This window comes from Cydia pomonella, chromosome 11 (genome assembly GCF_033807575.1).
Source record: "Cydia pomonella isolate Wapato2018A chromosome 11, ilCydPomo1, whole genome shotgun sequence".
Taxonomy (NCBI): Eukaryota; Metazoa; Arthropoda; class Insecta; order Lepidoptera; family Tortricidae; genus Cydia; species Cydia pomonella.
Window position 1 is genome coordinate 9,953,568 of NC_084713.1, and position 14,955 is coordinate 9,968,522.

The following is a 14,955-nucleotide window of genomic DNA, read 5'->3' on the forward strand; positions in this document are numbered from 1 at the left end:
ATAATTTAACAACAACAAGGACAACTTCAACAGAAGGACATGATGTCACGATCCTCAGCATTGAGGACCAAGAAGAAGAAGACAATAATTTAATTGTTCTAATCGAATAGCGTATTTAGTGCTTATTATTTAATATTGGCGAGAGGTACAAATATATACGAACTTCCGAACCTAGTACTTGCAAAATTTTGAATGGAATTTGAAGGGTAAATATCACTCCTGTTCACCTTACAAAATAAAATAGTTGATAAATGTTGTAAATAAAGTCTTAAGTGTATACCATATGAAAGTTAATAAACCAGAAATACCAAACAAATTCAACACTTATAACATAAACTATTACAGCCATTTGAGCACTTCCACAAAAACGTGAAATGGTACCTTTCACTAAGCACTATTTAAATCCAGTATATCTCCTGCATCCTGTATGTGTTAAAAATGAAGCTGTTCCAATTAATGACTTATATAAATTAAACAAGCGGATTAATTTTATTTGTTTACGTTTAAAAATAGGTATTCAATTTGATTATTACTGTAATAGCCATTTAAAATATTATTTTACCTAAATTGATAATTAAAAGTAGGTACCCCTCACGAAATAAGTACTACTGAATTTTATACTTAGCAGTGTTTTTTAAAATGTACATGTATTTTACCTTCCTCGTATTAAAAATGAAAAGTAGAGTGTTTAACTCGGGTGCAAGGCACCATTTCATCATTTGGTTAATCGTGGCTGTATGCCGGAGAGGTGCGTGTGTAAAACTTGTCAAAAAAGATAATATGACGGATGGATGTCTGAAATGTCACCGTATTTAAGAATCAATTAGCTTAAAAATTAGTTTTTTCTTCGTAAGAGTGATGAAAACATTGTGTGTATAACATATTTGTGTATTTATAGTGTGATTATCCATTTTATGTAACGTCCGCTAAACTAGCACAGGTCCGACGCTGACAGTGGTCACGGGCGTACTGGCGACACTGGCGTACTGACGGTATTGCCGCACAGGGTAACGTTTAGTAGACAAAATGTTGAATTCATAATTATGAATGAAAAATTTAACGCATCTATAAACTGACAAGCAAAATGTTAGAGTTACTTAAAAGCTATTGAATGAAGTAAATTTCATATTGATATTGATCATAGTACTTCTAAAATATCGAAATAAATACAGTTTTAAGCATATTTTCAAAGCAAAAATCTATCGAGAAAAAGATGAGCCATCGTGTTTCTGACAAGCATACGGCTAGTTCAAAGACTGAAGTTATACATACTAGAAAATAATCGATGAAATCCTTGTACAAGCCTATAAATATCGATTTAAAAATAGCGCATTTTACTATACACCGCGCCTTAAGTTAACAACGTATCGGTATGATGGAAGGAAAGGTACAAACGATTATTAGCGGCTTGTCAACTTTAGTAGACGTTTATGAATAAGGGGGTAAGTCTCAAATCATAGAGCAATCTCTAAACCATGTAACTCTGACTCTGACATGCGCAACGCAAAGCCGACAGTTGAGACAATATGGATAAATAAAACATCTATCACAAAATTAGTTTCATTTTATAAGAGTACGTATTATAATCGGTGTTGCTGTTGGCCGAAACGTTAATGCAATCAACCATTATAAATTGATCCGTAAACCTCCCGTTACGGTTTACTGTTACATTTATTTATAATGGTTAATTACAATTTACGTTCGGCCAACACTAATCATAATATTCAAAAGAAAAGTATAATAAAGGCGGCAGTAACACTAACAGTAATAATAGTTTTTTGTTTTATAAGGGGGAAAAGTTGATATCCAAGCAAGGCGAGTGATTCGAAAAGTGGAATTTTGAGCGTTGCGAGGGTTTCGAGGCACGAGGGTTCACCACACCAATGCAAGGAAAAATCATCACATCAAAGTCAATTCTGTCAGCCAACATGAGCAAACAACTCAAAAGTATCAGATTACTTTGCCACGTATGTGGATAAAATGCAACGTTCTCATCAGTTTTTGTACAAGCAAGAGAGCCTTTACGAGCTAGTGTGATCAAAAAATATATCTCTTTTTTGCCTTTAGGCAAAATTATTAGGTAAGCAATGTGCACAGTTTAAAATGCACCTTCACTCATTCCGCAAAGGTTTACTCCTGCAAGTTAAGGGCGAAATTGGTCTCTTTTTTACGAATCACTGGCAGATCATTTCACAGCTGGAGATCTTCTGTCTGAAGGCAGCCGCCCAAGCCGAAACGTGGGGCAAATAAGATATTATTATCTACTAATTTTATAAATGTGCAAGTATCTGGTGTATTCCCGATTCCCATTTGTCGCCGTCTGGCACAATATATGGAAATAGGTGTTATCATATCATAGAGAAATAAGTAAGCATAGAGTACCTACTTATTCTATACATCCGTTTTCTTACCAAAACGCGGGTTAATTCGCAGTCGACATCTAGCGATAAGTAGCGGATTTAACAGTACTGCTACTTGACAATAGGGAGCGTGCATGAACTGTAGGAGGCAGCACAGGAGCCGTCAGATTTTTGGCGCGAGGCGTAAATGTGATGTTTTTTGTTTCGATTCAGGCCACAAGATGGCAGACCCTCCAACGCGCACGGTCCCTATAGATTCATGACAGAGTTCATCGCTCGAATATGCAAGAGTGATAGAGGTTAGATAACGAAAGGCTGTAGCAGGATAGCCTAGGAAAAATTGCCCCCAGCGATTTTGGGCCGAAACTGTAATTAAACGATGCCTTTTGGGGAGGTTATACTCTGCACAAAGTTTCATCCCTCTGTTACCCCCTGGGGGTGAAAAACACCCGATTAACCCCAAAACTGTTTTAATTATTTTTTCCTAAACTATGAAAGTGACGAATTTCAAATTTTGTACAAATATTAATAAGACTAAAAGCTATGTGCAAAAAAAATATTAACCCCCTAACCATTGAAATTCTTGTAAAAAAAACAAAAATAAAAAAAGAATCACCCTGTATATCAAGTTTGGCTCATGGTACACACACAATTTTTTTTTCAAAAATGAACCAATTTATATTCTACATTATACAAAAGTTTCATGGACCTAATCCAGAAGGAACATTGTGAAATTAAAATAAACGTACTATTTCGTAGCCACTAATCATTATACTCGTATCATGCTTAATACGCAACGTCTCGGTCCCGAAACCAAAATAATTTAAAAAAATCGGCCAAGAGCATGTCGGGCCACGGTCAGTGTAGGGTTTCGTAGTTACTCTTCCGTCACAATAAGCTAAACTGGAGCTTAAAGTATAGTAAATTGTTAACCTAGGGATGAAACGGTACCTTTTACGCGAATTAATAGCAAATAGGCAAATTTGCATAATCAGTACCTAATTAAAGTAAGTCTTTTTACTATGAAGGGGAAACTTTTTGCGATAACTCAAAAACAGCTAAACTGATCATGTCCGCTATAGTTTTCATTTAATGTCTTTCTTAAGCTCTACTTCCACGATTTTTTTCATATTTTTTGGACCTATGGTTCAAAAGTTAGAGGGGGGACGACACTTATTTTTTTTTTCTTTCGGAGCGATTATCTCCGAATATATTCACTTTATCAAAAAATGTTTGTTGAAGACCCCTAATAGTTTTGAAATACCTTTCCAACGATACCCCACACTGTAGGATTGAAGCAAAAAAAAAAATCACCCCCACTTTACTTGTAGGGGAGGTACCCTAAAAAAAAAAAATTTAGATTTTATTGTACGACTTTGTCGGCTTTATTGATTTATATATCCATGCCGAATTTCAGCTTTCTAGCACTAACGACCACGAAGCAAAGCCTCGGACAGACAGACAGACAGACAGACAGACAGACGGACATGGCGAAACTATAAGGGTTCCTAGTTGACTACGGAACCCTAAAAATGTTTTTATAAATACAAATGAGTTTGATTCATACTTCTTTATCCCCACCTTTTTCAAATCGGGCACGAGCAGCGGTCCGATCGCAAGCCATTGTTTATTAATAATGCAAGGCTCTTAGTGGGAGTTCAATGAATAGTACGCACCAAAGAGCCAATACATATTAATTTCGCAATGTTCCTTCTGGAGTAGGTCCATGAAACTTTTGTATAATGTAGAATATAAACTGGTTCATTTAAAAAAAAAAAAATGGTGTGTGTACCATGAGCCAAACTTGATATACAGGCTGATTCTTTTTTTAATTTTGTTTTTTTTTTACAAGAATTTAAATGGTTAGGCGGTTAATATTTATTTAGCACATAGCTTTTAGTCTTATCAAAATTTGTACAAAATTTGAAATTCGTCACTTTCATAGTTTAGGAAAAAATAATTAAAACAGTTTTGGGGTTAATCGGGTGTTTTTCACCCCCAGGGGGTAACAGAGGGATGAAACTTTGTGCAGAGTATAACCTCCCCTAAAGGCATCGTTTGATTACAGTTTCGGCCCAAAATCGCTGGGGGCAATTTTTCCTAGGCTATCCTGTTACACCCTTTCGGTTTTCTTGTTTCGCGGTAGACCCTCAGATTGTGATGGATTGTTGTAGTGGCGTCCCCTACGCAGAGTTTCGCGTAATGTTCCCTGTTGTTAAACGTGAACTTTTGACAATCAGAGTTACCGCGAAATGTATGGAGCTGAGGGTCTCCCGCGAACCACGTTCGACGTGTTGCCTCCACGTATGAATTTACAAGTGCAACAGAGAGGCAATACGTCGAACGTGGTTCGCGGTAGGCCCACTGTACAGCGCCATCTCATTTCCCTGTCAAATTCAAAGCACGAAATTGTCTTAATAGATTATACACTCAATCAATTTACTTATCTTTGGCAGCAGTCAATAGACCTACAGTTTCCTTACTTAACTTTTAGAGCAGCTTGCATGCTACCGAATTCAGTAGTTTTAGAGTCTCACTCAGCAGCAAAGCTCAGCAGGGAACCTCAACTCTGTACAGGTACTATAGGTATAGTGTGTGGTATGGTATAGTCAACCACAATAATTCATCGCAAATCGTCTCATTTAAGTTCACCAGTAAAAATAAAACCATTAAATAATTCAACAAATATATTTATACAATTGTTGCAAAGGGAAAACCCTGGTTAAAACACTCATCTAATCCATTAGGGTACGTAACATTGCTTGCATTCCTTCCATAATTTCTAATCTAGGAGTGTAATTCATTTTTATTCCCTGTATTTCATTATTCTTCTGTTACCTTCGCCTACCTACTAATGATCTTTTCATTCTCATAATGATTCACTGCAGTGTTTTTCTACATTTATCAAAACCCGACCTGTAAGTATTTTGATTCTGCTGAGGGTTTTGGACTCCTGGGAGTTTTCCCATTTATTTTTACATCAAGAGAGGAGACGGTTTTGTTAATAGATCATTTGTTTGTTCATAAATTAAACATATATGAAAGTCTAAGTTTGGATTAAATCAGTTTCATCGTATCGCATTTCGATCTATTATTTGCCTCGTTTTTTCGTAAAGGAATATCGCAAGCAACTGGACATAACATTTTAATATGGCACTGTGGTATCCACACTCAATACACACAAAAAATCATAGTCATAAACAAAACAACTTATAAAATAAATAAAATAAGGCAATACATACAACCACTCCGAAATCTATATCAACAAGTTATAAAAAAAACTTCCTTTTAATTTTAATTGATGTAAATATTTTATCATATTTTTGCAATGACCAGCATCATATTTAATAATTTGATAAAACTAACACAAGAAATACAATAATAAATAAAAATATTGGCAGTGATTTCATATTTTAATTTTAGAAGTGGTATGATTGCACAAATGTCTCGTAGTAACTTGTTATGAATAAAACCGCATTATCATTTTTCGTTAAACTTACCCTGCTTGTCAGTCACTCATGCTAGCACGGTACGTTCCGGTACTGACACTCTCAATCTGCCCCCTCTTTTTTCAATTATTTAAGTAAGAGGGGCAAGTCGCTAATAATAGGGAGCTTTGTATCCAACCCACTTTTGGGCAGTAGGTATACTCATACCACTTTATGTAGGTATACAAGAGTGGTAATATTTATACCAGTAGAAGCCTTCTTCTACAAGGTACCCCTATCAACATCACCAAATTCGAATATGTGACGATTTTGATATGGGTACACCGGTTGAAATAGAATAACGCGATTTTATCAAACAGAAATACAAAAGAATACCCGATGACTATGATTTCTTATTTACAAGCTCTAGAATACGCTAATATACCACAGCCACAGCAGTAATTCTTATTCTAAGTTAAATATAATATTTATGTTAAACACATAAAAAAGTATAAAAGGCCTTGTAAGTATAGTACAAACGGCATTTGGAACTTTCCTTCCCATCCGGGGACTTGTATATAAAATAGTATACAGTATAATCTATAATAAGTACCACTCATTCAATAAGGCACGAACATTACAACTAGCAAACCTTTAAATTAATAATATTAAATCACTCTGCATAATGATATGCAATTATTATTACGTTGTTAGGTGTAAAAGTCTTAAAATATGTACTCCGTACGTACTTGTAAGTTGTTTGTTACACTAGGGTGCATGCGATTTGTATATGAAGAAAGGATCCAAAACATTTCTGTATATTATAAAATATATTATACAGTGTATAAAATATTTTCGGTTTAAAGAATCTTAATTTTAATGAAATAGATAGTTATAGATAATTTCAAAATTTAACTTAGATTTTATGGAAGACGGATTAGGAGTAGTCTCTTCGAGACCTCTAGTGTTTTCACTTGGTAAGTACAAATCTATTCTTAATAATAAAGTACGTTTTGGCTTCAGTCCACATCCACTAACAACGACACTGACAAGACTGCCACTAAGATAAATATTTCGAGTCTTTGTACTTTCTAAATTCTAATTCTATATTTAAATGCAAGATCTGACTTAACTGAGCCATTGCAAAGCAATCTCGAGCATTGTCCAATTCTACTGGGAATGTTTCTACTTATGAATTTCGTATTCGAGGTATCGTCCGATATATCTGACTGAACAGCTTAATTTGTACATTTCAGTCACGTTGTCGCCTGAGATTCATCCGCAGGGTCTAACGCACACTATTCGACCGGGGTTTTGGCACCTTGTCTTTACTGAACCGAAATGAGTCCGGTGTATTATGGTCCCGTATGGTCCGGAAGGGATCAGACTTTGGGGGGTGGCGTGGCGAGCTTGGAGCGCGACTTCTCCCACCGGCTGATGTAGTCGATAGGGTAGCACATCAGGGCAGAGAACAGCAGGAACCCTCCAGCCACGTAGAATGGGACCACGAAGTCTCCCGTCATGTCCTTTATAGCTCCTGTAAGAGAACAACATGGATAAGTGACTTGGCGTATTAAGTCTTAATATGTCTAAGAAAAATGTGACTATGCAGAACAATATGTCATTATAATTTTAACAAGATTTAACCGCGTTGTCTTTTACTATACACATTAAAAGCGTTGGTAGATTGTGTTTCTTAACTTTACATAACAAAGTAGTATAATGTCTCTTACCCGCAATTGGAGAACCTAATAATGCGCCGAAACCTTGGAAGAGCAGGAAGAGACCGAAGCAGTTGGTGAGCTGCTCCAGCCCGATATATTCTACGACCAGGATCGACCGCAGCGACGCGAAACAAGCTGCAGAAAATATAAGACCATGATCAACTACTGTCGAAAAATTCCATTTTATAATCATCTAATCATCGTTTTATGGAGTTCATGTGATTAGATTTTTATCATCAGCCTGGCTTGATAGCAGTTAAGGATGGCAGCTTAGGGAACAAATTAGCAATTATTATGAATTGTGAATCAAACAAATGCTTACCAACAGCAAGTCCAAACAATGCGCAGTATGCAAACTGGTAGCCTACATGGAAGCAGTATCCACTGAACATAGTCGCTATTCCACCAGCCGTCAGCGCAATATTGTTTAGCCACAGCGGAGATACTTTGGGCATTGATGACACCAGACCACACGCCATACGGCCCACGATGTTCGCCACACCAATCGTGGACACCAACAAGGTGCTAGTTGTTGCATCAATGCCTCCTTTTTCCATCGCCCTCTGTTTAACGTACATGTAAGGAACAAAGAATCCCAGCATCGTGAAGAAACCTGACACGGCGAGAATTACGAACGTCGGTGATCGGAATAAGCTTACGTCCAACATGGTAGCGAGGGTTCGCTTCACTGCTTCTGGGCAAAGACGGCATTTTCCAGACTCTTCTTCTTGAGCATCTTCCTTAGTTGGTACGTGAGTAACAGCCATATGGTAACCTAGAGAATTCCGAGACGTGTATTGGGGTAGCCTGACCAAACTGCCGCTAAAGAAAATGTCGTCTCTGTATAGGGGCCTAGCGACTAGATCGGCGTGTGAATGGCGAGGCCTGACCTCTCTTTGTATAACTTTGATAGGGGCCCTGATGAGTGGCTCAGTGTTGTCAATATTGCTGTTGGAATCATCTTCATCTTTCTCGGCGACCGGGCCCGTGATGAACATCGGTCTGTTTCCGAGAGTATTCTTAATCGTTCCTGCAGTTGCTGATGATCGTCGGCTTAGATGAGAATTGCTGCCCCGGAAGACTTCCTCGGCCGTCGGGTAACGGGTATTATTCGCGACTCCTACCCACGTGTGTGGACTAACTTTGTTACTGAATCTCATTTCGGCTGGCATCGAGATCCCAGAGTCCAGCTTGCTATGCAGTTTGAGCATGGAGTTGAGCTTTTCGACGGCTTCCTCGTGCCTACGTGCGACGTCGTCATCGCCAGATTGATCAGCCAGCGCCACTCGCACCGGTTTTATGGGTCTGAACAGTGCACCAAAGATGATGCATAGGAGAATGAATCCTGGAAAAAGAGGATACAAAATTGAATTTTGACATTTAAAGCTTGATAATTCTGATAAAAATATGCCTTTGATTGCTTACCTCCATACATAACAACAGTGACCCTCCATCCATAGGACTTGAGAAGGTATTCACCAAGCGGCGCAAACGCAAAAGTGCCTACGCCAGAGCCGCAGAGCGCAATGCCTGTGGCGAGGGCGCGCCAGCGCTCGAAGTAGAACCCGACTGTTAACACTGCTGGCATGTAAATCATGCAGAATCCGATACCTGATGAAAAGAAAGTTTTATTAAGATTGTTTTTGCATCATCGTCGATCATTTCGGTTCTCAAGGGTATATAGAAAGTCTACTTATTATCTGTTATATGTATTGTGCGTGTAAGATACGTTCCTAATGCATGTTTGTTTCGGTCACTTTGGCACAAAGAAAAATTAAAAACAAATTTATACCTCCAATGATGCCGTAGACTAGGTAGAGGTACTCCACGCTGGTCGCGAAGTAGGATAGTCCGAATGCAACGGTGCTAATCACGCTGCCCACGATAGTCACCACACGGAAGCCGTACCTGAAAGAACGGAAGTTAAGTTTGACTTCAAGAACATTTCTTTAATCATATCAGTCTGGTATCTGTCAGTTCATGCTAAGTAATATTGGCAACTTATAAGTAGTTTTACCTATATTTGACAAGATATATCAAAGGTGAGAGGGAAATTACAAAATACACGGCGAGTAAGTATTGAAGACTCTTACTTGTTTGCTAGGGCCGAAACGAAAGGCCCCGCTAGAAGATAGAAGCCGGCCAACAGAGACTGCACAGGCGCCACTTGACCGTCACTAGCCTGAAACAAAAATATATATACTAAGTATGAATTATATTTGATTTCGGGAATTTTTTCCTTCCTAACCTAACCTTCGATAGGATAGATGAGGAACCAAAACAACAAGACGATAATGTGTGTGTAATAGTAACCCCAGCCTAAACTCTGTATTTAAATAAAAGTAAACAAAATCTACCCTCAATTGGAACCTTAAGCAACAAATAGTGTTGGTTAAAGTCAGGTCGTTCAGTGACAGATCCAGGAGGTTTTGTATTTGGTTGGTTAACCAATAAATGTTATAACTACGCAAAAATATACATATTGTTAGTTTACTTTTATTTAAATACCTAAAGATACAGAGTATAGTCACCTAGGTGAACTGGGTATTGCAATATCTTTAATTACAGCATTTATAGCGATGTTAAAGCTGGCCAACCACACTAGGGTATGCCTGCGCAGTTTTATCAACTGGACAAGTAAAACGGACCGTGTGTGGCATTCGCCTGTACAGTTTCATATACAGCTTTACCTTACCTGTGCAGTTGAATTGTACAGGCAAAATTGCGCAGGTATACCCTAGTGTGTATGGCCAGCTTAATAGACATCAGGGGTATTGCGGAAACCGACCCCAGTGCGTAAGAATACATTATGAACTTAATTTTTTGTAAGTGTCACGTATGTCTCAGAAAAAATTGGTCAATTAACACAAGTGATATGGAATCTCTATTTCCTGCTCAACGAAGGCTTATCAACGGGGAAGTCCGGTTGGACGCTTCCGACACCGCACCCCACTGACCTTAGCTTACATGTCATATACCGTCTATACCGACTGACTTTTTCTCATCCTCGTAAATACCAGAATAATTTGGTAAAGTGAACTTTATGAGCTACAAATTAAGGTATCGTGAATATATAAGTTAAGCAAATCACGAGGTTGGGAATGTACTATATTGGACATTCACTGCAGTTTTAATACGGTATTATACACAAATGACGTGCAATATGAGAACTGAATATAATATTCCTACTTATCTGTGAAGTACATACATTAACGAGGAATTTTCCATTAATTCGATTGCTACTGCAGATAACTGCGCAGGAAAACAGTTTAAATTCTATCGACATACCTAACAATGTTTCTATTGCGTAGGTACCCACGAAACGACTTTAATGCGTGTACTATCTGTTACCAAAGAGAATTTGAAATAGAGGTGTATTGTAAAAGAAAACTTTGTACCGACGTAAATCTACTGTCATCTTTCGACTCATAATTAAAACTTTTAGAACGCCATTTGACATTGATCCTTATTCTTTCACTGATATGTGTTCAATTTGTTAAATATGAAACTGTGGCGACATCTACTACTGAATTTGATTGTTGAGCTATTAGCGACGTGAATCTTTCTCTGAATGATTGAATTGAAGAATTATCAACATAAAAAAAAAACAACCATAGTATGCTCTTAGCTAACATTTTATTATAAATGTAAGGTATAAGGAAATTATAGCATTTACCCTAGCTGTGATGCTGATATAGGCGTCTGTGCAATTGTACATACATCCAGCGTGTGCACCGTGTGTGGCCTTTGTGCACTTGTGCAGGCTAGGCTAGATTTGTTGTAACGGGAACCCATTCCTCCTGCATTCCGGCCATGCTTCACGGCAAGCTTTTGAGGTCGTGCGTCGGTGCAAGCTAGTCTAATTTATCGTACTAACAGAAACACTAAATTGAAAATCGGAAGACTTTATTTCGTTGCAATAAGGTTTATGTATTGTCATTTATGGCCCAGTAAGTTTGTGTTCTACTCTCCCTCTCTACTTTTTGTACGTTAAAAAAACCGATAAGTTCCCTTAAACTTGATCTTGCCGATTTTAAGAAGCATGTTTCATATTTTTAGCTTTTGTGCATAAATATTATAAAAATGTTAAAGCGCATTTTAAACATATGTTTGCGATTTTTTCTATCAAGCGAATTCAATAAATCAGGATTCGAATCGATAGAGTCTCTCGTGAAAAGCCTTAAGGGAAAAGGAGTGGAGAGTCGCGCACACCGTGGGTAAATGCATTCCCACTCCGTAAAAAGTTTTATATCTAATCAGATTTTCCTCAAGACTTGACAGTGTAGGTACTCAATGTAATGCAACGCTGAAAAGAGATAGCTCTTATATGTAGAAAACAGCAATTTTAAATGTATACTCAGGTTTTATTGCATTTTAATGCAATCGGAATCTATATTTAAACCTAACGCAATAAAGTCGTGAATACACTAACACAGTTTAGTCCATACGTGACTAGGCTAAGACGAGGCCATCGATTCCCTATTTGACGTTTATCGATCGATCTAAGCGCGGGAGAAAACCTATAAATTGCATAAATTGATCGGTTGGCTCTAAGAAATAGCGATAAATACCTAAGTGTCTGCCGCAGGACGTGATACTCTTAATTGGTAGTTTTACCAGTAATTAATAATTATAAGGTATACATTGATGGACGGAGTAGATTAGGCCTTAAGTGGTTTAATGTCATCAAACTTAGTACCTAATAGACCGATTATTCCCCTAAAGTAGTATCGTAGATGTATAATAAATGCATTCATAAAGTGACCAAGCAATTTTGCAGCCGGGTGTAAGTACCTGCTTAGTGATTTCGTTTCAAATAATTTGATCTATGTTGTGTAACTTTATAAAAATGTAAAATTGGTGATCAGCGAAAACTACATGCTTAGGCTAGGCCGTTAGGCCTTCATTTCATATATGGACAATTTTAGTTTCCCAAGATTATTAATTGTTATTTATTTTTAATGATCCATTTAGTGACACAAGGAAGGAAGTGGATGTAGGCTCAATTAATAATCAATTGTATATTGTTTTTATAATTCGCCAATTTATTCTAGATTTACCTATTGGTAAATACCTGTAATGATTGTACATCGGTACTACGTATTCTCCGGAGACCCCCGGTACAAATTTTTGTACATATTCCACAATTTATTCTAAACTTTCTTTTAGGTTCCAAATTCAACAACAAAACAACTGCGTCTGGGTCTCAGGAGGCTATGTTGGTCGACGAACATTTTCTAAGAGCTATATCATTTATATTTATATTATACTAGTATGTTTCCATACAGTCTTAGATTTTTAAAACTCTGTACTTACCGCATACTTACCTTTTTTTTTATTCTTAACAGCCTATAACGGGTTCTAAGACTTTTAAGCGATGTTCTACGTACCATGGTATTGTATAGGTACGTGTTGATGAAAAAGGTTGTGACATACATACATATAATTACTAAAGTATATTTGATTAAAGCTGCAATGTTGTTTCCTTGATCGGGACAACAGTTATGTAAATGAACTCCAGCCGGTCGGGCTTCGCAGTAAATCAGTAGACGTTTGCTTGACCCTGCCCGGTTTGCATTGCACATTATGAGAGCCGACTCGACTGAAACCGATGTGATTTTCAATAATCACCCTTATTGAAAGAAGATTATTGAACATTCCTGTCAAATTGAAGATTTGATAATATGGAGTGTGGAATTAAGAGGAGTGGCATCTCTTATGGTAGAACTGCTGCAAAAGTGTTCAGCTGTCAGCTATAAATAATAGTTCCAAATCTCTCCAGAGTAGCGCTAGAGTAGCTAAGAACCTAGGCGTTATTGACGGAGTGAATTGTGCTGTCTATGATTTGATTTTTTTGTTCAAGTACTCTAGGTATTGTAGCGCCACCTATTTAAAGTTTTTTGATGACACTTTTTGGTACATGGAGATTTCGTTCCTTATCTCCACCTTCCGTATTTGATAAGTTATAGTTGAAATCGCAACTTTTGAAATAAAAGTACCTAAAACCGAAACGTTCAGTACTTCACATTACGACTCAAGGAAAGCTTGCCTCTTTACAAAAGACCTCCCCGGAAAATATTGCCATGTCCTTATTGTTATTCGAACCTTTTTGCCTAGAGACAACTACCGTAAGAGTAGATATTATGGATGGATCTAACCGGCACTATTTTTTTAGCGGTTTTAAGAAAATAATCGAAAAATCAACAGTGATGATGTGCTACCACTGCGTTACCCAAAGTGATTTTCTATATTCAATATGATAAAATAACTATTTTTAAAATGACTTATCTGGGAATAGATAATTTAAACACAACCGCCTGTTGTATTTGAATGTTACGTGCTTCCTACGCATGCGCGTTACATTCATTCATGTCTGCGTGCTCGTGCCCAAAAGAAAAATGCACTATAACGTATGCTACTCTTAAACACTTACGCCGTTTCTCTTCTGGTGTTAGTATCCCGCCGCCATTAGCCAACTTGGACGGAAATTTTACGAATACATTTACCAGTTTTGTTATTAGGTAGCAATGTAAAGATTTTATCGCACTGAATGAGAATTGGACAAAAATAACTGTTAATTAATATAACATTTGACTGAGTAAGCGATATAACAAATTTCGTAACGTCTTGTAAGTTTATTTAGGAACGGTTTTCTGGAGTTCTATCGAAACATAAGAATGTTTTTCATTGAGTAATAGGGACCAAAACGATTCTAACCGTATAGTCCTAAATCTTTATATTATACCATCCAAAGTGACAACATTATTTTAATACGTTGCAGTGGCAGGGCGTCTATACATATAACTGGTTTTCCATCGGCGTGCGCATCGAGACAATCGAGCATCTGTAGGTATCCTAGAATTCCGATACGTTGCAATTTACGAGATATCGGTTCCAGCTAGTAATTCCGAGAACAAAAACTTTGAAATCCTGCCTCCATAACGTACCAACAGTTTTCCTGGTATATATTAGCATCAGGGGACCCAGAGCATAGACCCATGTGTTGTCGTTGAACTATAAGCACAGCGGCTGGTCTGAGCGTGTTTTTGCAACTCCTATAGTCATTTTTAGGGTTCCGTAATCAACTAGGAACCCTTATAGTTTCGCCATGTCCATCTGTCTGTCTGTCTGTCTGTCCGAGGCTTTGCTCCGTGGTCGTTAGTGTTAGAAAAATGAAATTTGGCATGGAAATATAAATTAATAAAGCCGACAAAGTCGTACAATAAAATCTAAAAATTTAATTTTTTTTAGGGTACCTCCCTACACGTAAAGTGGGGGTGAATTTTTTTTTGCTTCCACATTACAGCATGGGATATCGTTGGAAAGGTCTTTCAAAACTAATAGGGGTCTTCAACATAACTTTTGAACCATAGGTCCAAAAAATACGAAAAAAATCGTGACTTAACAAAAACATTAAATTAAACTATAGCGGACATGGTCAGT

General features: G+C 37.4%; 1 protein-coding gene across 4 annotated transcripts in view; it reads right to left on the reverse strand.

Annotated features, from left to right (window-relative positions):
* Positions 1–5,034: 5,034 nt before the first annotated feature.
* The window catches only part of LOC133522807 (monocarboxylate transporter 10), an 80,398-nt gene continuing 70,477 nt past the window's right edge, over positions 5,035–14,955 (reverse strand). For 3 of the 4 annotated variants that reach the window (XM_061858266.1, XM_061858264.1, XM_061858265.1), the window contains exons 4-9: positions 9,606–9,694; positions 9,305–9,420; positions 8,938–9,123; positions 7,835–8,857; positions 7,522–7,647; positions 5,035–7,325 (exon numbers count right to left, since the gene is read on the reverse strand). In XM_061858266.1, coding sequence (XP_061714250.1) covers positions 7,171–7,325; positions 7,522–7,647; positions 7,835–8,857; positions 8,938–9,123; positions 9,305–9,420; positions 9,606–9,694 — 1,695 coding nt within the window. In that variant the 3' untranslated portion in view covers positions 5,035–7,170. The remainder of the gene's footprint in view (positions 7,326–7,521; positions 7,648–7,834; positions 8,858–8,937; positions 9,124–9,304; positions 9,421–9,605; positions 9,695–14,955) is intronic. The other variant, XM_061858267.1, reaches the window with a different exon arrangement.